At 39.7% G+C, this 23,025-nt stretch overlaps 1 protein-coding gene across 5 annotated transcripts in view; it reads right to left on the bottom strand.

Annotated features, from left to right (window-relative positions):
* Positions 1-22,706, bottom strand: part of SKIL (SKI like proto-oncogene) — a 35,053-nt gene extending 12,347 nt beyond the window's left edge. The window contains exons 1-3 of one of the 5 annotated variants that reach the window (XM_067738013.1): positions 22,630-22,706; positions 17,437-19,199; positions 5,617-5,710 (exon numbers count right to left, since the gene is read on the bottom strand). In XM_067738013.1, coding sequence (XP_067594114.1) covers positions 5,617-5,710; positions 17,437-18,538 — 1,196 coding nt within the window. In that variant the 5' untranslated portion in view covers positions 18,539-19,199; positions 22,630-22,706. Of the gene's footprint in view, positions 1-5,616; positions 5,711-17,436; positions 19,200-19,607; positions 20,466-20,793; positions 20,859-22,629 lie in introns of those variants that run through there. The other 4 variants (XM_067738012.1, XM_067738016.1, XM_067738011.1 and 1 more) reach the window with 4 other exon arrangements.
* Between the last annotated feature and the right edge of the window lie 319 nt (positions 22,707-23,025).

Below are 23,025 nucleotides of genomic sequence, written 5' to 3'. Positions count from 1 at the left end.
AAGGAGCAACATAAAAACCCAACAGACCTAACGAATGAAGAGGAAATAGGCAGTCTACCTGAAAAAGAATTCAGAATAATGATAGTAAACATGATCCAAAATCTTGGAAATAGAATAGAGAAAATGCAAGAAACATTTAACAAGGACCTAGAAGAACTAAAGATGAAACAAGCAATGATGAACAACACAATAAATGAAATGAAAAATACTCTAGAAGGGATCAATAGCAGAATAACTGAGGCAGAAGAACAGATAAGTGACCTGGAAGATAAAATGGTGGAAATAACTACTGCAGAGCGGAATAAAGAAAAAAGAATGAGAAGAACTGAGGAAAGTCTCAGAGACCTGTCGGACAACATTAAACGCACCAACGTTCGAATTATAGGGGTTCCAGAAGAAGAGAAGAAAAAAAAAGGGACTGAGAAAATATTTGAAGAGATTATAGTTGAAAACTTCCCTAATATGGGAAAGGAAATAGTTAAGCAAGTCCAGGAAGCACAGAGAGTCCCATACAGGATAAATCCAAGAAGAAACACGCCAAGACACAAATTAATCAAACTGCCAAAAATTAAATACAAAGAAAACATATTAAAAGCAGCAAGGGAAAAATAACACACAAGGAAATCCCCATAAGGTTAACAGTTGATCTTTCAGCAGAAACTCTGCAAGCCAGAAGGGACTGGCAGGACATATTTAAAGTGATGAAGGAGAAAAACCTACAACCAGGATTACTCTACCCAGCAAGGATCTCATTCAGATTCGATGGAGAAATTAAAACCTTTACAGACAAGCAAAAGGTGAGAGAGTTCAGCACCACCAAACCAGCTTTACAACAAATGCTAAAGGATCTTCTCTAGGCAAGAAACACAAGAGAAGGAAAAGACCTATAATAACAAACCAAAGACAATTAAGAAAATGGGAATAGGAACATACATATCGATAACTACCTTAAATGTAAATTGATTAAATGCTCCCACCAAAAGACACAGACTGGCTGAACGGATACCAAAACAAGACCCATATATATGCTGTCTACAAGAGACCCACTTCAGACCTAGAGACACATACAGACTGAAAGTGAGGGGATGGAAAAAGATATTCCATGCAAATGGAAACCAAAAGAAAGCTGGAGTAGCAATTCTCATATCAGACAAAATAGACTTTAAAATAAAGACTATTAGAAGAGACAAAGAAGGACATTACATAATGATCAAGGGATCGATCCAAGAAGATATAACAATTGTAAATATTTATGCACCCAACATAGGAGCACCTCAATACATAAGGCAAATACTAACAGCCGTAAAAGGGGAAATCGACAGTAACACATTCATAGTAGGGGACTTTAACACCCCACTTTCATCAATGGACAGATCATCCAAAATGTAAATAAATAAGGAAACACAAGCTTTAAATGATACATTAAACAAGATGGACTTAATTGATATTTATAGGACATTCCATCCAGAAACAACAGAATACACATTTTTCTCAAGTGCTCATGGGACATTCTCCAGGATAGATCATATCTTGGGTCACAAATCAAGCCTTGGTAAATTTAAGAAAATTGAAATTGTATCAAGTATCTTTTCCAACCACAACACTATGAGACTAGATATCAATTACAGGAAAAGATCTGTAAAAAATACAAACACATGGAGGCTAAACAATACAGTACTTAATAACAAAGCGATCACTGAAGAAATCAAAGAGGAAATCAAAAAATACCTAGAAATTAATGACAATGGAGACACGACAACCCAATACCTATGGGATGCAGCAAAAGCAGTTCTAAGATGGAAGTTTATAGCAATACAATCCTACCTTAAAAAACAGGAAACATTTTGAATAAACAACCTAAACTTGCACCTAAAGCAATTAGAGAAAGAAGAACAAAAACACCCCAAAGTTAGCAGAAGGAAAGAAATCATAAATAAATGACAAAGAAGTGAAGGAAATGAGAGCAAAGATCAATAAAACTAAAAACTGGTTCTTTGAGAAGATAAACAAAATTGATAAACCATTAGCCAGACTCATCAAGAAAAAAAGCTAGAAGACTCAAATCAATGGAATTAGAAATGAAAAAGGAGAAGTAACAACTGACACTGCAGAAATACAAAGATCATGAGAGATTATTACAAGCAACTCTATGCCAATAAAATGGACAACATGGAAGAAATGGACAAATTCTTAGAAATGCACAACCTGCCAAGACTCAATCAGGAAGAAATAGAAAATATGAACAGACCAATCACAAGCACTGAAATTGAAACTGTGATTAAAAATCTTCCAACAAACAAAAGCCCAGGACCAGTTGGCTTCACAGGCGAATTCTATCAAACATTTAGAGAGAGCTAACACCTATCCTTCTCAAACTCTTCCAAAATATAGCAGAGGGAGGAACACTCCCAAACTCATTCTACAAGGCCACCATCACCCTGATACCAAAACCAGACAAGGATGTCACAAAGAAAGAAAACTACAGGCCAGTATCACTGATGAACATAGATGCAAAAATCCTTAACAAAATACTAGCAAACAGAATCCAACAGCACATTAAAAGGATCATTCACCATGACCAAGTGGGGTTTATTCCAGGAATGCAAGGATTCTTCAATACACACAAATCAATCAGTGTGATACACCATATTAACAAACTGAAGGAAAAAACCATATGGTCATCTCAATAGAAGCAGAGAAAGCTTTCGACAAAATACAACACCCATGGGCTTCCCTGGTGGCACAGTGGTTGAGAGTCCACCTGCCGACACAGGGGACATGGGTTTGTGCCCCGATCCGGGAGGATCCCACGTGCCGCGTAGAGGCTGGGCCCATGAGCCATGGCCACTGAGCCTGTGCATCCGGAGCCTGTGCTCCACAACGGGAGAGGCCACAACAGTGAGAGGCCCGTGTACCGCAAAAACAAAAACAAATTCAACACCCATTTATGATAAAAACCCTCCAGAAAGTAGGCATAGAGGGAACTTTCCTCAACATAATAAAGGCCATATATGACAAACCCACAGCCAACATCATCCTCAATGGTGAAAAACTGAAAGCATTTCCACTAAGATCAGGAACAAGACAAGGTTGCCCACTCTCACCACTCTTATTCAACATAGTTTTGGAAGTTTTAGCCACAGCAATCAGAGAAGAAAAGGAAAATAAAAGAAATCCAAATCGGAAAAGAACAAGTAAAGCTGTCACTGTTTGCAGATGACATGATACTATACATAGAGAATCCTAAAGATGCTACCAGAAAACTACTAGAGCTAATCAATGAATTTGGTAAAGTAGCAGGATACAAAATTAATGCACAGAAATCTCTGGCATTCCTATACACTAATGATGAAAAATCTGAAAGTGAAATGAAGAAAACACTCCCATTTACCATTGCAACAAAAAGAATAAAATACCTAGGAATAAACCTACCTAAGGAGACAAAAGACCTGTATGCAGAAAATTATAAGACACTGATGAAAGAAATTAAGGATGATACAGATAGATGGACAGATATACCATGTTCTTGGATTGGAAGAATCAACATTGTGAAAATGACTCTACTGCCCAAAGCAATCTACAGATTCAATGCAATCCCTATCAAACTACCACTGGCATTTTTCACAGAACTAGAACAAAAAATTTCACAATTTGTATGGAAACACAAAAGACTCTGAATAGCCAAAGCAATCTTGAGAACGAAAAACAGAGCTGGAGGAATCAGGCTCCCTGACTTCAGACTATACTACAAAGCTACAGTAATCAAGACAGTATGGTACTGGCACCAAAACAGAAATATAGGTCAATGGAACAGGATAGAAAGCCCAGAGATAAACCCACACACATATGGTCACCTTATCTTTGATAAAGGAGGCAGGAATGTACAGTGGAGAAAGGACAGCCTCTTCAATAAGTGGTGCTGGGGAAACTGGACAGCTACATGTAAAAGTAGATCACTCCCTAACACCATATACAAAAATAAGCTCAAAATGGATTAAAGACCTAAATGTAAGGCCAGAAACTATAAAACTCTTAGAGGAAAACATAGGCAGAACACTCTATGACATAAATCACAGCAAGATCCTTTTTGACCCACCTCCTAGAGAAATGGAAATAAAAATAAACAAATGGGACCTAATGAAATTTCAAAGCTTTTGCACAGCAAAGGACACCATAAACAAGACCAAAAGACAACCCTCAGAATGGGAGAAAATATTTGCAAATGAAGCAACTGACAAAGGATTAATTTCCAAAATTTACAAGCAGCTCATGGAGCTCAATAACAAAAAAAGAAACAACCCAAACCAAAAATGGGCAGAAGACCTACATAGACATTTCTCCAAAGAAGATATACAGACTGCCAACAAACACATGAAAGAATGCTCAACATCATTAATCATTAGAGAAATGCAAATCAAAACTACAATGAGATATCATCTCACACCAGTCAGAATGGCCATCATCAAAAAATCTAGAAACAGTAAATGCTGGAGAGGGTGTGGAGAAAAGGGAACACTCTTGCACTGCTGGTGGGAATGTGAATTGGTACAGCCACTATGGAGAACAGTATGGAGGTTCCTTAAAAAACTACAAACAGAACTACCATATGACCCAGCAATCCCACTACTGGGCCTATACCCTGAGAAAACCATAATTCAAAAAGAGTCATGTACCAAAATGTTCACTGCAGCTCTATTTACAATAGCCCAGAGGTGGAAACAACCTAAGTGTCCATCATTGGATGAATGGATAAAGAAGATGTGGCACATATATACAATGGGATATTACTCAGCCATAAAAAGAAACGAAATTGAGCTACTTGTAATGAGGTGGATAGACCTAGAGTCTGTCATACAGAGTGAAGAAGTCAGAAAGAGAAAGACAAATACCGTATGCTAACACATATATATGGAATTTAAGAAAAATTTAAAAATGTCATGAAGAACCTAGGGGTAAGACAGGAATAAAGACACAGACATACTAGAGGACGGACTTGAGGATATGGGGAGGAGGAAGGGTGAGCTGTGACAAAGCGAGAGAGAGGCATGGACATATATACACTACCAAACGTAAGGTAGATAGCTAGTGGGAAGCAGCCGCATAGCACAGGGAGATCAGCTTGGTGCTTTGTGACCGCCTGGAGGGGTGGGATAGGGAGGGTGGGAGGGAGGGAGACGCAAGAGGGAAGAGATATGGGAACATATGTATATGTATAACTGATTCACTTTGTTATAAAGCAGAAACTAACACACCATTGTAAAGCAATTACACTCCAATAAAGATGTAAAAAAATAATAATAATAAATAAAAATAAAATATCAAAGTTGCACACCACACTCTTGAAGAGTTTGTTTACTTGTTGAAGGGAAGTAAGGAAATAAAAAGAAAACTTCCATTTTTTTCACTTTACGGCAAAAAAGAAATGACCTATTTCTAGGGGAAAAAAAAAACATAGAAACACACAGGAAAGGTTAATTCAAATATTCAACACTATTTATAATTCATTTCATTGATTAGCAAAAAACCCTGAAACTATAAAATGAATTCCCAGGGCCTAGAATAGTACCTGATGTATAGATGTTGAATGAATGAATGAATGAGCCAATACTCACTCACCTGGGGTGTAGAAATGAATGTGTCTGAGAAACATGGTCACCTTCCTGCTTTATAACTGGATACCATGACTGTAATTCCATTCCTGGTGGTGTATCTATCTGTAGAAAAATGTGGAAGGGGAAAAGTTTATTGAAAGAGGATGTGATGGGTAGTTTTATGTATCTACTTGACAGAGCCATAGGCTGCCTCCGGAGAACACTGACTAGTAAGGAATTATGTTATTTAAGAATCATCTTCTAATAAGGCAGTCTTTCCTTAAAGTACCATGTGTAGTCACTTAAAACCGAAAGAGACATGAACTGTCCCATCACAAGAACAGTTTTAGCATGTATGTTAACATGGACTACCAGAATGATTTCATCAAATGTCATACTTATGGAATCTATTTTAAAAATCCATTTAAATAATAGTACTCTGCAAATGTGCAGCATTGCTAAGTTCTGATTCTTCTCATTGTTACAATTACCTAGAATATACCCCCCCATCCCTATAGCATTTCTTAGCATATTATATTAGATAACATTCTACAGCAATATTTTGCCAAACTTTAAAACCACTGTGTCTGCTAACACTTATCAGTAAACCACATTTTCTCATAAATATGAAAAGTTCTTTTTAGCCCTGAAGGATGAACTCTACCTGTAAATAAAGTAAGAGGAGAAGGTAACTGGCCACCTCAAAGTTCACGATAAGAACTTTATATCCTGCTTATTTCTAACGAATACCTGATTAAGTAGGTATAATTATCTCCATTTTACAGCTAAGAAAACTGAGGTTCAGAAACTGAGATAGAAAAGAATAAATAACCTGTGGTTACTAACTTCCTCATTTGGTTTGTTTTATATTTTGTCTCCCCTCCCCCGACACACACACATATTGGTAGGAGATCAATGTTTTGTTAAGAATTACTGGGCAAGGAATTTGAAAGACTAACAAGAGCACAAGGTTATAGGGAAAAGAAGAGCATTTTGAAAGGATTTAAGAGGTGAGTATTCAGTGAGGGCCTCTAGACTCTGTAAGAGTAGAATTTGTTTCTAAACCTCACAATCCTGATCAAGTATTCTAAAGTTCAGAATCTGGGGCAAAAGCAACTGCTTATTTATAAAATAAATCAATCATTTGTTTACACAGTTTCTCAGCCTATAGCTTAGTTCTACCATAAATTAGAAAGGGAACTGACTGCTGGCAACAGAAATACTAAATGATAGATACCAGGTGCCAGCTGACAGCCTAGGGAGAGAGGAGAATTACAAGACACAAACACAAAAACTGATTCAAAAAGCAACACAATCTGAGGGCTTTATCACACATAGGCCAGGGCAAATAATTTAATATATCTCAATTGTTCCCTACCCTTATCACAACAGAGTAACTGATGTTTAAGAAGTCTTGAGTCAACATGACATACTTATAGTCGATATTTATACTTATATTTATAGTATACCATATACATATATATATACCATACACATACCATTTAGAAAGACTGAAAACTATTTAAGACATTTTAGAATTCATTTAAAAAAAGGTTAAAGTTTTTAAAAAGACACAGTGCTGAGAAGAGTAGTTTCATCATCTAGAAAACTCACTTAGGCAGAACATTTTTCACCCCAACACTGTGATAAAAAAAGGTGTTAATGAGCCGGGGTAAGCTCACTCTAACAAATCAGTGACGTACAAGATTGGCTCAAATTAAATGAGAATTTCATTTTTAGAAGTTATCTGTTAAACTCATTATTTAGAAAATATGGAAAGCTCCACTTTAAATCAGTTTTATATCTGAGACAATTCTGGATGTACTGCCCAAGAAATCAACTGTTTCCAGATGTTTTAAATTAAAATTACTAAAATTGATTTATATATTTTAAAGTTTTCCCTATTACAGATAACTGGAATGTCAAATCTTCAGAATAACAAATTCTAAACTTCTTCAGCCAGAGATCTTGACTTCAAATCTGATTCAATTTTGATCAAGTTCATTTTTAAACTCTACAGCTTGATTTGTATAAGTTTTACCTTTATTCATGATCCAAACTCAGGATAGCTTTGTTTCCATGATGTCTCTAAACTTCAAATGCCACCTTAAATAACTGCTAGCACATTCTTTCTATTTAAACATCCATCCCTCTCTAGTTTCTGACCTTTATTTTGTTTCCTATTCTTGCACCAACACATGAAGAGATTCACAGAGGAGGGGTTATTAAAAAAAACCTTCCTTAAAGATCACCTAGTGCAGTCCTCTAGGTAATGTCTGAACTCCCTATACAAAATCCCTGACGAGTGGCTATTCCGCCTCTGCTTAAACAGCAGCTTGAGGTCAAGTACTGTCTTAATCACTTTTGTATTTTCAGTACCTAGCACCATGCATGGCATGTAGTAGGGACTCAATAAATATTTGTTGAATGAATTCTGAATGACAGTGTAGCTCATTAATTCCCAGGGTAGCCTTTTTTAAGGTTAATCTGCTACCAGGAAACTCACAAGATAGTCTCTTTCACATTTAATACCCTTCTGTTCAATGAAGTACCAACAATCCTAAGTCTCTGGGTTGTATTTTGAGAGATCAGATCTACAAATTAAATAATATAAATGATGGGGAAATGCACAACACTAACCATGATAAAATGTTGGGAGTTAATTTTACCTAATATGCTGTGGTAAGCCATAAACACATTTATAACAAATTATCCTAACTGCATGTTAAAAACAATTATGAAAAGCACATATTATACAACAGAACATTCACGGGCATGCCAGATTTTCTCATCTATTATGCATTTGTGGCAACATACAAATTAGGTCTTCAAAAAAAATAACAATATAATTAAATGGCACAGCAATAATGCTACTACTGATCAGGAATAAAAATGAGACACCAAGATACGCACATCTATTGACTTTCCTTTTACCTTTCAATATGAGAATAATTTCATTCCCTTCGTGTACTTAAACATTAAAATAGAATACATTACATTACTTGGCAAAGAAGAGAAGTAGATCACTTAGTAGCTTAAGTTAGAGCCTTAAGATTTTAAAATACTTCTATTGCCCAACTTCCCCATAATTATCTACCACAAAATGAACAGATGGCATCCTCATCTGAAACATATAAGAAAAATTTCAGACATATGATTTCATTCCAAAAGTTCTTTCTCTAAGTCGTAAAACAACAAATAACGTCTATGAAAGCAAAATTTAAATAAGCCCAAAATGTACAGAAGTTAACTTTAAATAAGTAAAAATTAGGAAATGCTTTATGCAAGTTTCTCTAAATTTCAACTTACTGTGTTATGTACACATGACCCTTTAATAATCAGGTTTCCTAATAAAGAATCATTGTATTTTGGTACCATGCTTATTAGCCTCACAATGACAAATAGTTTAGAGAACTTGATTTCATTTACAAAAAGACCAATAAGCATTTGTCACCACTTTCTAGTTACAAAAGCAATTCCACCCACTCAGCACCCTTTGTATACTAACATTCCAATTTGCACTAAAAAAAAACCCCAAAAAACAAAAATCAAAATGCTTTAAAATTCCCAGATTTATCTTCAATAATAAACTTTGATTTGAGGTGGCACTTTAGTTTCTAATTACAGTGTCAGATTAATATTATGATCTTTAAGTCCTAATGACAAACATTGATGAACTAAAGAAATCAAGACAGTATCTCAAAGTATTGATGGGATTTCAAAAATTCCCCTCAAAAAATCAGAATTAAATCTTTTTAAAATATGTGGAAAATATTTTTTAAAATAGAATTTAGAAAGACAAAGATTAATGTTTACATTTTGGTATTTATAAGCCAGTAAGCATATGAAGGACTAGTAGACTGATAAATTTCATAGTCTATCCTCCTATAATGGTGTGCTTACATAAAAAGTAAAGTATAATGCATGTTAAATACACATTACTTTGTACAAGCCAAACATAAATCGTTAGCAACCTTAGTAAACACATGACCAAACACATAGTTAAGCAACAACTCCTTAGCTATAAAGCCAATATACCTGCCAGGTTCCTTTTACTGTGTATAATACTAAGACATTCACGTGGTCCATAAATGATTTCAGAAGGACACAAAAGACACCCTACCAGACAGCTGCCAACAACTCCTACTGAAAGAAACTGAATCTCTCAGAATAGGATCAGGTTTTCTCAATACTTCCAACAGGCTGTGAATGAGTGTTTCAACAACTGAAACAGGAATAGTGTTACAAGGTAGCAAATAGCTACTCAAGAGATTTTAAGGCTTAGTTTTGTGCCTCATTTCATTGTAATTATTAGAATTAATCAACCTAATGCAAAACCGGAACAATAAGGTCTAAGCACTTCCACTAACTTATCAAAGATGGATCTGCAGAAATCACAATGTCTGTTGCTCCTCCACACTACAGAATCATATCTACCTCATAAAGCCAATTTTAGGTTTAAAGTGCTTAAAAACTCTCAAAGGAAAAGCAAGGTCACATTCTTATAATGTGCAACTCTCTTCTTAAATCCTTCATGGAAACAAAGCCATGTAAAAGTCAGTAGTACGATATTCCTCCCTTAAACTTAAAGGAAACAGGGCTTCCCTGGTGGCACAGTGGTTAGGAATCCGTCTGCCAATGTAGGGGACAAGGGTTGGAGCCCTGGTCCGGGAAGATCCCATATGCTGTAGAGCAACTAAGCCCATGAGCCACAACTACTGAGTCTGCACTCTAGAGCCCGCAAGCCACAACTACTGAGCCCGTGTGCCACAACTACTGAAGCCCGCATGCCTAGAGCCCGTGCTCCGCAAGGACAAGGCACTGCAATGAGAAGCCCGCACACTGTGAACTCGCCGCAACTAGAGAAAGCCCGTGTGCAGCAACGAAGACCCAATGAAGCCAAAAATAAATAAATTTATTTTAAAAAAAACTTAAAGGAAACAAACTGATAAAAATCCTGTTAATTTCTGGAACTTGAAAAATAATTTCTTTACACTGGAATTCTATGGTGTCCAATCCACTTAATATTGCAATTATTTGAAAATTTCCATGTCATATACATCTTTTCACTAAAATATCTGTTATAAAAAGTTTTAATCTAGGGCTTCCCTGGTGGTGCAGTGGTTAAGAATCCGCCTGCCAACGCAGGACACACGGGTTCAAGCCCTGGTCCAGGAGGATCCCACGTGCCGTGGAGCAACTAAGCCCGTGCGCCACAACTACTGAGCCTGTGCTCTAGAGCCCACGAGCCACAGCTACTGAAGCCTGCACGCCTAGAGCCCGTCCTCTGCAACAAGAGAAGCCACCACAATGAGAAGCCCGCGCACTGCAACGAAGAGTAGCCCACGCTCACCGCAACTAGAGAATGCCTGCGCCCAGCAACAAAGATCCAACGCAGCCAAAAATAAATTAATTTTTTAAAAAAGTTTTAATCTATATACATGTTAGGCTTTGCTTTTCTATCCCATTTCAGCATAGATGCTTTTTAAAAATTATCTCAGATTTTGGCCTTCAAATAATGTCAATTGACAATATCAAAATGTAAATTAGTTAATTTTACTATGTGCAATATATTGCATTTTTTAAAATTTTACTCTATTTCATGTATTTTTAAAATGCTGGTGACCCAGTAAATTGACTTTTTTGATATCCCCCTCACCCTTCTCAACTGAGGTTCTCAAGAAAATTAAGCCCAAACTCTGCAAAGCTTCCACTGTATGCATTAAATTAACTTCTCTCCAAAGGACTTAGAAAGGTACTATATACCATCCTTTCTATGGCTTAATTCTCCCCTCATAGAACCCCAGATGAGAAAGGCTGCATGGGTGACAAATTGCACTTTGATAAACACTGCTCTAAGTACATGTCCTAAAGTTTGTCCAAATGTATTATTTCAACAATTAGGTCTTAAGTTAATAACCTGTGCACTCTACAGATGCTTTTGCACAGATTTACAAAGCATTATGTACGTAAAGGAATAAATTCCAATGGTGGTTATCACTCCATGGTGAAATTATGAGGAAATTCTGTTTTCTTCTTTGTACTTTTTTTAGGATTTACTCTAATGGGCCTATATTGCTTTCAAAAAAAAAAAATTTTTTTTTTTCAAAATGGAAAGCCGTAGTATTATGTACCAAAATGGTCTTTAGTAATTTTAACTTTTGTATTCCTTGTCCCCATAAGATAAACAAAATAGGCACTTTTAAGGCTATTAGAAATCTCAAAATAAATTCAATACCACAAATAAAAACAAAATGCTGTTTCACTTTAAAACGAAACTCTTTTCCTCCTTGAAAATCACTGGTAGCTTTCTAGGGCTACTAAGACTTTTCATTCAGTTGCATCCAAACTTTTGTTAAGCATACATCACATTCTAGGTTTAGAAACTACGAGATGAATTCCTGCCCTAGGGAGCCTCCAACTAGTCTTTACATACATATTTCTGTGACCCATTTCTAAGTCTAGGAATCAAAATGAGTTTTAAACTAACTTTAAATCTTTCCTATTCATTTCTCTTTCTGCCTAGCATGGTGCTGTAATACTTTATTTAGTGATGGAACCAAACCACACCTTAAATTATATATTCTTCATGCCTTTTTAGTCAAATAAAATCCTTACATTATTTTAATGTACATGTAACGTATATGAAACCTCAACAGACCAAATTTTATGCATTGACAAAATAAAGGTTCAAGCCATTACTAAAACTATTCCCAAACTAGTTCTACCTCTTTACTTGAACAAATTGAGTTCTGGCTCCACACTCTCTACTACCAGAATTCTAAAGGCATTGAAATTAATCCAATTCTTGCTTTCTTCCTTGTTCTCCAAGTGGTATAAATTATAACATATGCATAGGTATGAGAACACTACTGGCTAACTATGTACCGATTCAGGCCTATCCTTTTTCTTTTCTTCCTTGAAGTTTCTTCATTTTTTCCCATTTCTCAGACCAAAAGGATAAAGCGTTTTATCAGAAGCCTTTTTAAAAATATTAACATTTTAAAATGTTTAAAAAATTAAAATTTTTTAATGATAAAATGAATATAGACTCTATATTTCCTAAACCATAAGGGGGCACTATTCCCAAAGCCATTCTAAAGATTTCACTGAAATTTCCTTATTTTTTATAACAAATGTGTTTTCACTGAAATTTCCTTCTTATATTTTATAACAAACGTGTTTTGTACTTTCTTCTTGCATACTTCATTCTGATAAATAAACAAATATCCAACTAGTATAATTACTGTGTACAAACAACTAAAAGTGAGATACAGCTGAGCCCAACACTCAGTTATCTTACTTTGAAATATCTTCAGATAATTCTAGATAAATCAAGAAAATGTTTGGGGAAAGGAAAAATCCCGAAATACATATTAGTAAATATTTCAATAATAGTTTGAAGTACCATCTGATATTTCTAGACTCAACTTCCAAAGTACTTTTAAATCCATTCTCTCATTTGACCAGTTGTCTTATTCAACAGTTTATTTGCAAATTATATAAGTTTATTAAGGGTTAAACCATAATTTTTCCCAAAAAATCCCCAATATTCTAAAATACAATGGAGCATTGTCTCCCCAAAATTTATTCAGTTTAAAAAATTTTTTCTTTTTCACTGAGTAACTTTGACCTGCCAAGCAGTAAACTAAATTCTGGGAAACCAGGAAAAAGATCGTCTCAAAACTCATTAAGACAGTTGTTAATTTTATAAAGTTAGAAAAAAATATTCATACTCGTCCCTTATATGAGCACAAATACTTCATTTGATTCTGACCTTATAGCCACTTAATAAAAATTTATGCTAATCATAAAATGCAAACTCTGCCTCTGATGTAACAAATTACCATCAAATCTATCATAATTATTACTGGTACACATTTTGTCCCAACACTACTCTTTGCAAGTTACCCATCCTCTCTAGTGTATTTCTTTACCTCACTTAGGTTGGTACCAAGAAACACACTTCCTAAAGAAAAGTATAATAGCTTACAAGAGGGGAGAAATTTTTTGGAGGATTATCATTATTGCCAATGACCTCGCAGAAATGAACTGTAAGAAAAATGCAAAACTAAAAAAAGTGAAATGTTTAATTAATAGGCTTTAAGAGGAAAACTTTTAAGTTGATATCTTTAGGTAATCTATTTGCATCACAGATAATCCATAGGGTTTTTTCCCTAAGCAAAGTAAGAACTGTATTATTTTACTTACCTAACAGTACTCAAGTCTAAATGTTAGAAATCTAAATTTTAACCCCTAAAAATTTATAAAGGCATAAACCATCTTTACTTAGTGAACTGGAGAATGTCAGCCACATGCTGTAACAGCAAAGAATCACCTATAATGATCTTATCAGTTGACTACAAATAGGTTTTTCTAATGTGCTTGAAAATAATCTCAAGGAAACATCACCCTTCAAATTTTACTTACAAATGATCAGTTTGCTTCGCAAACCTTTTTTCCACAGATAGAAACTAAGATTCAACAAAATCAGAATTAGATCAAATAAACAATACCCACTGGAGATATGGAAAAGAATCAAGAATATGATATTCTTCCATATGTTTGTGCACTATAAAATACAATAATCATTTTTCTAATAAAAACATAAAAAACTCAAATGATATGAAGAGACAGTTTTGATAACACCATTTTGCAAAGCAACCTAGGCAAATCTAAAAATCAAGTATTATTTCTTGTGGTGACCTGAGTGAGAAAGAGTTCAAAATACTATACCTCTGGTGTCTGCAAAGAATAGTCAGCTCTTCACTTAGAACACTGACCTTCTACCACTTATTTCTCCCATCTAAATATAGCTCCTAACTATGCAAAGTAAATATAGTTTTTAGTTATGCAAATGGTTTGGTGACCATCACTAATATAATTTCCATCCTTAGAAATAATTCAACAGTTGCTACATTTCAAACAATTGCCTACTGAGTTTGAGGGGATTTTTAAAATTCAAAAACCTACTCTGACTACATTAACTAAACATACCCAATTACATCAGTGTTCACACTAAACATAAGGACCTTTAGATAAGAGGTTAATATATTTAGCATATGCTTTAATTTTTTTTAAAAAAGCCTGTTTTGACTTTTTTAAATGAGCTTTCTCTGGATGTATTTGGTTTGTTGGGCAACCAATTCAGTGACTCACAGAAGATAATGAAAAATGTTCCCCAGCCAAGGACTATCTCCGTGCCCCCTTCCCAGTAAAATACCTTAGTCTACATACAAGTTAACAGAGAGCTTAGGAACCATTATACTAAGGTAAGTTGATAAGAAAAGTTAATGTTTCTCAAAATTCAGTTTCTGCTACTGAGTTTGCTTCTGGAAAAAGTAGGCAAAATTACTAGACTTGAAGTCAGAAGAAATGCATTCAACTCCTGATTCTACCACTTACCAGTTATACAACCAGAAGCACGTGACCCATCTGAACCCATCGGTTTCTCATCTCAACTTCAAAAGAGAACTACTTCGCCAAGTTTTGAGGAGTAAATTTTCAAAATGTGAAGTGGCAAGCATGTATTACTACGCATGAACTCCCCAAACACTTCTTTCTTAAAGGTTTGATTACTGGAAATTTTCAAATTCCCTTAAATTGCTTAAAATTCACATAAAATTGGAAAAAATAACAGAACACACCAGAAACACTGGCAAATACTGCAAAACATAACATAGTAAAAAGATGGGGAAAAAAATCTCACGGCTTCCCCAAATAAAAACTGAATTCAAATTAATAAATTCTGAGACAATAAATGACTACATCCTGATGAAGGACAGTTTCAATTTTAACCAAACCCTAGCACATTCAGTTTCAGTTAAGTAAATTCATCACCTTTTTTTTTTAACCTTTATCATGGTTCTCAGATATTTTTTCTCACAAACACAGAGCAGGAATATTAGGCAAAGTAATTTATCCCCAAAATGCTTATGTCAGAGCAACCAAGATTGGACCAAGAATATCTGGCAAATAATGTGGCCACCTATGGACATGTGAGAGTCCTAGTTACGTTAGGGCAAGATATCATAAATGTCAAAAGGGGCATTCCACATTTTGAGAATACAGACAATTCTAAACACTATTTTCAGCGTGGGACCAGGCCAGCTGTAAGCATGTCCAACAATGTGACAACTGGCTTGAAGTCAATTCTGCTTTAAAATCAGTTAAACAATATAAACTTACCTAGTAGCCACAGGCAAGGAATTTCCAAGAAGTACTGACCGGTTTGGAATCAGCAAGTAGCAAACTACCCTGAATTCAAGTCTGAAATTATCTTCATTGGGCTTCTGAAGCAAATCACTGTCTTTAAACTACACTGTAACTAAATTTCCCTCAAAACCTGAAAGGTTTAAAGCACAGGCCATGAAACCTTAAGTTTCTTGCCCAAGCTCTAATCTTGCTGTAAATAAACTTCAGTCATTTAATACTTCTGTGAAGCAGAAAGGGCAGAGATATTTCAAGGAATAAAAGCTAATTAATAGTGGAAATATTAGATTCTTAAGATGAAACACAGCCAATCTTTTGTGGTACCAATCAAATAAAATTGTACGTGTAAAACTGTTCAAAAGCAATGCTTGCCACATTTTAAACACTTAGTGTTAGCTATTATACTGATTTTAATCGAGTAGGCAAATATTTAAAAACCAGATCAACAAACTGAATATTTAATAGCCTAAATCTTATGTATTAGCCAGCCATTCAAACTCTTAGAATGAACTAGTGTAGCCTACCAGATAATGCAGTGGGAAAATAAGTTTAAAATCTCTTTGCTGAGACGTTTTTATATTAATGTTTATTTAATCTAAAATAATGTTGGGCTTCCCTGGTGGTGCAGTGGTTAAGAATCCGCCTGCCAATGCAGGGATACAGATTCGAGCCCTGGTTCGGGAAGATCCTACATGCCGCGGAGCAGCCAAGGCCGTGCGCCACAACTACTAAGCCTGCGCTCTAGAGCCCACGAACCGCAACTACGGAGCCCGCGCACCACAACTACTGAAGCCCGGGCACCTAGAGCCCGCACTCTGCAACAAGAGAATCAACTGCAATGATAAGCCTGTGCACCGCAAGGAAGAGTAGCCTCCGCTCTCTGCAACTAGAGAAAGCCTGAGTGCAGCAATGAAGACCCAATGCAGCCAAAAATAAATAAATAAAATAATTTTTTTTAAATTTAAAAAATAAAATAATCTTTATTCTAGCTGCCATAATTTTTTTAATTATTCCTCTCTTTAAAAAAAATTCTTGGTGACTAGAATCACGAAATTTTCAGATAAATCTGTCTTTTGCATTTGTCTCCAGTACTGATCAAGTCTGAATATTCAATTACAGAAACAATGTCAGAAATCCTAAATACACCTTTGAAAAAACGCTGTTTGGAGCCCACCACCAGAGTTGTTTGGGCTACCTATTATATCATTTGCAAATAGAGATGACACCAAAGTGTAAATTATCTCGAGTCCTAGGAAAACAACTGATTTAGTCATCAAAAAGCAAGATGTGTGAAAACAAGGACATGGCTTGAAAAAGAAGCCCCAAATCCTCCACTCCTTGGCTATATAATCTTGGGAAAGCCACTTGATCTCTCTGAGCCTCATTCTCTTTATCTGTAAAATGGGAATAATCCCACTTCTCTCAGTAGGTTGTTTGGAAGATCAAATGAGAACACATACAGGAAAGCACTTTATAGCCTAAAACGTGTAATACAAACATAACATATTATTTAGATGAGTTTTTCCTGTTGTTGCATGAGCAGTAATAGTTTAACAGTTATATTCTAAATAGACTTTTAATTTCAAAGTAAACCATTACCGTTATTCAAAATTGCTATTAAAAAAAAAAAAACTTGCCTTGGATTGAGTCCTCTTCCCATTTCTCATGCTAAATTTCTCCTTCATTTCTTCTAAAATTACCTTCAGTTTCTTTTCTTCAGGTGTCCCTAAGTATTTTTGGTTCACGTGAAGATAGCAATGCCATTTGGCTGATTCAAAGCCCCAGTGGCAAGTCCTTTTGTCGGGTGATCTGTGAGAATGCATCACAAATGTCTGAGGCGCAAACATTCCACAGCACTCCAGACACTGAATACACGGGGCATCTGGCTGAACATAAAATTGGGGTGCAAATAAACCCTGACATTTGCCTAAGCATTCATGTTCCACTTCAAAGGCACTGCCAGTTTCCTTCAACTGGGCCAATGAGTTCTTAGCAGGAAGTATACTACCATTTTGAGGAAAAGTGCGTGGCCGCAATAAAGCATTACACAGTCTTTGTGCATCAGTTAATGTGATCAGCCCACAGGACGGGGCATTGAACGGAAGTATTCCCAGGACCTTTAAGATATGAAGCTGGTCTGATGTACACCTTGAACAATAGATGTACAATTCATCACATACTGTATTTATTTGTTGGAGTGAAAATTCTCTGAGAACAGAATTTAGGACTTGGGGCAAACAGAGTCTCTTTTCTCCTCCAACCTGAAAACAAGAAATAGACTCCCCTTCCAACACAGTCTGGGTGAGTTCTGTCGAGCTATCAGAAGGGATGAGCAGTGGACCCGGAAGAACCTGAGGAGATGGAAGAGGCAGAAACACAGTAGGTGACATGCTTTCTTGGGAATACCGAGCGGAAAATGCTGCTGGTCCACCCAGAGAGCTCTGGCTACTTAAATGGAATTGTGCCAAAGTGTGTTTCAAACTGGGATTTAAATGTAAAGGTTCAGGCACAGAGGCACAGGTTCTCTTGACATGCTCTTCATCAGTTTCCATTGGCGCTTCATAGTCGTCCAAGTGTTCCTTCTTTACAGTTGGCATCTTGTTTACCATCATTTTTCCATTTGCATGAATGTCTGTCATCATTTTTTTCACTGGAGGGCTGCCATCATCTCCCATCCCGTTCAGTTTTTTATTTGAGCCCTGAACCAAGGAAAAATTTGTCTGTAGGTTTTCCATTGCTAAAAACTATTGTGTTAAATAAGTAAGTCTGAGATTTGCATTGTTAACTAGTTGCTTATTTGAAGAGAGAAACACAATGTATACCAATACTTATGGTAACTTATTCAAACAGAAAATTTAAGTTTCCAAAGAGATCTCCCTAAACTACTCAATAGATTTTGCAACTTTGTTTTGGTTCTGCTTATACTCCAAGTATAATTTCACTGCAAGTGCTATAAAATTTCTTATTGTCTAATAACACAGAAAATAATTTTAAGAGGCACACTTCCGAGGAAGCCTTTGTTTTCTTAAGTTCTTCAGATATACGTATTAAAATAAAGTTACCAGTTCTCTCAATTCAAGATGTCCAAGTTCAACGCAATAGTTTGGTTTGGTTTTAAGCACAACACGCAAAAAGTTTATGCAATTACTTGAGGCAAAATTATGCACCCAAATTTAGTATTTGGCACCAAGGACACCAAAAAAAGAGGGAAAAAAGTATCTTCTCTAAAAATGATGATCTGTTGGTCTGTGTGGACAAAATGAAGGCTTGTATAAATCCTCACACCAGTTAAGAAGAGTCTCTGACTCCACTTGAACTTCTACAATTAAAAATGAAACCTAAAGAAAAACTGCCCAGTTATCTTCAGGATTACTGTTCATTCTTCTTTTAATTAATCTGGAAGAGAAGGGGGTTAGGGGAGAGTTACATTTGAATTTGCTCCAGAGCCCGAAGGGTCAGTTTGAAAATAGTTTCTTAATCTTAAATTGAGTTCACTTTACCAAAGGTGACACTTGAGTGATTCCTTTAAATCTAATACCAGTTAACTAGAAGTACCTTCATTTAAATAGGAAAGCAATTCGGAGAATGGGTAAAGGTTGCAATAATATCCCTCAAAAGGGAGAGGGTTACTCCTACTCAGAACAGGAAGAACCTTAAAGAGATCATCTCACCCAAAACTCAATACTAAAGGTTTTCTCAGTTATGCCATTTTAGCTAAAATCACCTATTACTTCATCTCTCAATTTAAAAAAAAAAACCCACCAGTTTCATCCAAAAAAATCAGATACTAGTTAACATCCCTACCATATGTAAGTTACAATCTTAAGTGCATAATCCATCTAGTCAGTGTAGGCTATTTTTCTGGAATGACTGTAAGCAAAAATTAACTTTCCCTTTAAAGGGTTAGAGAATTTGCTTAATGGAAGCCAAAAGCTACAGACTCCACTCCTGGGAATCTCCATCCTTGAACAAGACTAATCCGGGACAAAAAGCACAAGGCAGACAGACCTCACAAAGAATGCAAATGGAGGAAGAGGGAAAAAAAGAAGAGATTCTTCTTCCACTTCCTTCTTGAGAGAAATTCCAAAAGGAATCCCAATAAATAGAAATTTTTGCCTCCCAAACTGCGAGGAATTTACCTTAAAACAGACCCAAAGGGTTAAGGACCAAGGCCACTAGCCAACGTACTGATTTCGCCCACCACAGGAACACCTCAGCCAACGCTGGCCAAGGAAGAGGGGAGGAGGCGAGACCTAGAATGGGGGAGCCCCCAAACCCTGAAATCCTCGGCCCACGCAAAGCCACCCACCCATCTCAAACCCGAGGAGGCGGCGGGGCGGTGGGGAGGAAGGGACCCGGGACGCCTCGGGGCGTGCCAGGGGGTCGTGGGAAGTGGAGGAAAAGGAGCACCCCACCGCGGTCTCGGAACACCCCCAGGGCCCTCCCCACACCACCCCGCTGAGTGGGCCGCTGGGAAGACTGGAAATCCCCCGTGCACCCTCTCCCCGGGAAGTTCTCGGGTGTTATCTCAGCACCCCTAAGGCTGCACCTCCCTCGCCCGCCCGGGACCAGAAGAGAGAGGGGCGGGTGGGGAGCCCAGCCGGGATCCCCCAGCCGCTGGGCGCCGACCAACCGGGTCGAGCCCGGGGCATCCCCGCGCAGCACAGACAGGCGGCGGGGGGGCGGGGACTGGCGCCCAGGTCTCCGGGGTCCCGACGGCTCCGGTCAAGTGCAGCGCCCTGCCCCTGCCCACCGCCCGGCATCAGCGAGACAAGATACGCCGTGAGACACCCGCCCCGCGCCCCCACGCCCCGGGGCTCCGACCCCACCCGTGACCCGCGCATCCGCACCCCCGACTCCGGCCTCCGCGCCCCAGGAAGCCCGATGAGCTTTGTTAACTCCCCACTACCCCCGGCGCTGCCGTCGGGCGCCCCGGGGGCCGCGCGCCCCTTGCCTCCCGCCGCGTCCCCCGAGCGAGCCGAGGCCGCACCTGTGCCAGCCGCCGCCGCCGCCGCCGCCGCCGCCGCTCGCCCGCTCCCCTCGGCTGTGCCGGCGCCGCTCCGAACCCCACACACATCGCTACACACAGCCCTCTGACGTCACCGAGTCCTCGGCCCGCCCACGTCACTGCGGAGACACACGGCTTCCCGCAGACGCCGCCGCCGTCTCCGGCCGCCCGGGGCAGAGGGAGGGCGGAGGGGCGGAGGGGCGGAGGGGCGGGGGGGAGGGGAACGGAGCCAGCAGCGGCACCCTGCCCGCGGGCCGGCCGCCGCCTCGCGGCTCCTAGCCCCTCGGGGACGCGCGCGCCGTCTGGACTATTGTAGCTCCCGAGGGCTACCCCGGCCCGTCGCCTGGCGCGCGCGCCCCTCCCCCCAGGCGCGCGCCCGGCGTTCCCAGCCCCGCGCGCCGTCTGGGCGGCTGGCGCGCGGCGCTGTCTGCGGTGCACCCGGCGCAGACAGGATGTTCCCTCCCCGCCCCACCCCCACCGCCGCCCTCCCTCCTTCCTTCCTCGAGTCGCCCAGCCGGCTGTCTGGGGCCGCCACCGCCCCGCCCCCGCCCCACCCGCTGCTCGGTGGAGACGGGCCAGACCCGGGGGCGCCCTGGTCGCTCGGCCGCCGCACGACACGGAGAGAGGGGGCAGGGCGGCCGCGCGGTGCACTGTGCGCGACCCCAGCAGCCGGCAGGGCGGAGGCAGGGCCCGCCCGGCCGAGCGCCGCCGCCCGAGGTCAGGCACGGGCGACCCTCCCCCCGCGGGGCGCAGCTGGGCCGCCCCGCCCCGGAGGCAGCCGAGCGGCGGCCTCCCAGTTTCGCACCCCCCACAGTGTGGGCCCTGCGCGCTGGGGCTGCCCCCGCCCCTGCGGGGCCCCCCCGCCCGAGGGCCGCCCCGCCAGCTGCTGGCGCTGCGCTCCGCCCCACACCGGCGGCCCCCGCCTTGCCCGGGCGGCCTCCGCCCAGGCGTCTTGCCGGGGCTGACCTTCTCCGCCATCCGGCCGGGCCGGAGGGCTGGCCGAAGTTCCGGCAAAACAGAGAGAAAACATTTTTGTCTCTGCTTCTCAGACTCCCTCCTCCCACCCCCTCACCAGACTGCTCTCTCGGTTCCAAAAGGGAGCTAGAAATTACATGTTTCTGCAGTGTTTCCTGAGGGCTTTGGGGTTTTGTTTTGGAAGCGATCAGGAGATGAGACGAGGAAAGAGACGACTGAAGAGCTTTCGGCTGTGACCCACGGGGCCGGACAGTGGTCTCCCTGGTCTGTGTTCCGCGGTGGCTAGTTAGCATATTGAACTCTGCCGAGCTGCTCCGTCATATTTCGAAACATCAAGAAAAAACCCTTTTTCCCGCCCCACCGCAAAATCAGGAGACTGACCCCCAGGTCTCAGTGCACCAAATTCAGAAGACTCGAGCTTCGTCCCCCTCCTTTTTTTCTTTTTGCCAGTTTTCGCCCCATTTCTCCTGGTTTTACTGCTTCGAGGTCACTCGTATGGGGTCCACATTTGGAGCCAGCCGACTGGGAATACCCCTGTGCTCATAGATTTTTTTCCCTCTTTTCCTCCCAACGGGCCTACTAAAGGCTCACGGGCCTCTCTTTCGCTCCACACACACGTTCCGTTCTTCACACCACGATCGCCGTGCTCCCGGGTCGTGCCCCCTTCTCCCACCCCCCATCTTCCCCTCCTTGACTGCCTCCTTTCCAGAACATGAATAATTCCGCAGCACTTCCCATCTGTTATTGCCATAGAGACAGAAGCTCAGCAAAGATAATGATGTTCTCTGTAGAGCCAGTTGGGGGAGAACAGCATCTGTGAGACTGGGGGATAGATTTTCTAACCTCAAGAAGAGTCAGAAGGCCCGGCTGAGGGTCTGATGTGGAAGACTGGACAGTCCTGAGACTTGGCATCTGGTCAGCTCTCGGCACTTGGCTCGTGTCTAGCCAGAAGAAACAATTTTTAGAAACCAAAATGACAGATTTTTTTTAAGTGATTTCAAACTGCAATTAATGATAAATATTCAGTACTCATTTTATCAACCATAAAAATAATTACTTGCTAGCACATCCAAAGGCCTAAGGGCCAAAATCAATTGGACAGTAAATAGACTTTTGAGAAATCAAACACATTATCCTCTCCCCTGTTCTTTTGATTTGCTTTCCCCTGGCATATGTTTTTTTAGTGAAGGATCTTTTGTGCTGGTGACTTTATGTACAATGGTTTGAGAAATAGTGACA

This window comes from Pseudorca crassidens, chromosome 5 (assembly GCF_039906515.1).
Source record: "Pseudorca crassidens isolate mPseCra1 chromosome 5, mPseCra1.hap1, whole genome shotgun sequence".
NCBI classification, from domain to species: domain Eukaryota; kingdom Metazoa; phylum Chordata; class Mammalia; order Artiodactyla; family Delphinidae; genus Pseudorca; species Pseudorca crassidens.
This window is presented reverse-complemented; position numbering and strand designations above follow the sequence as displayed.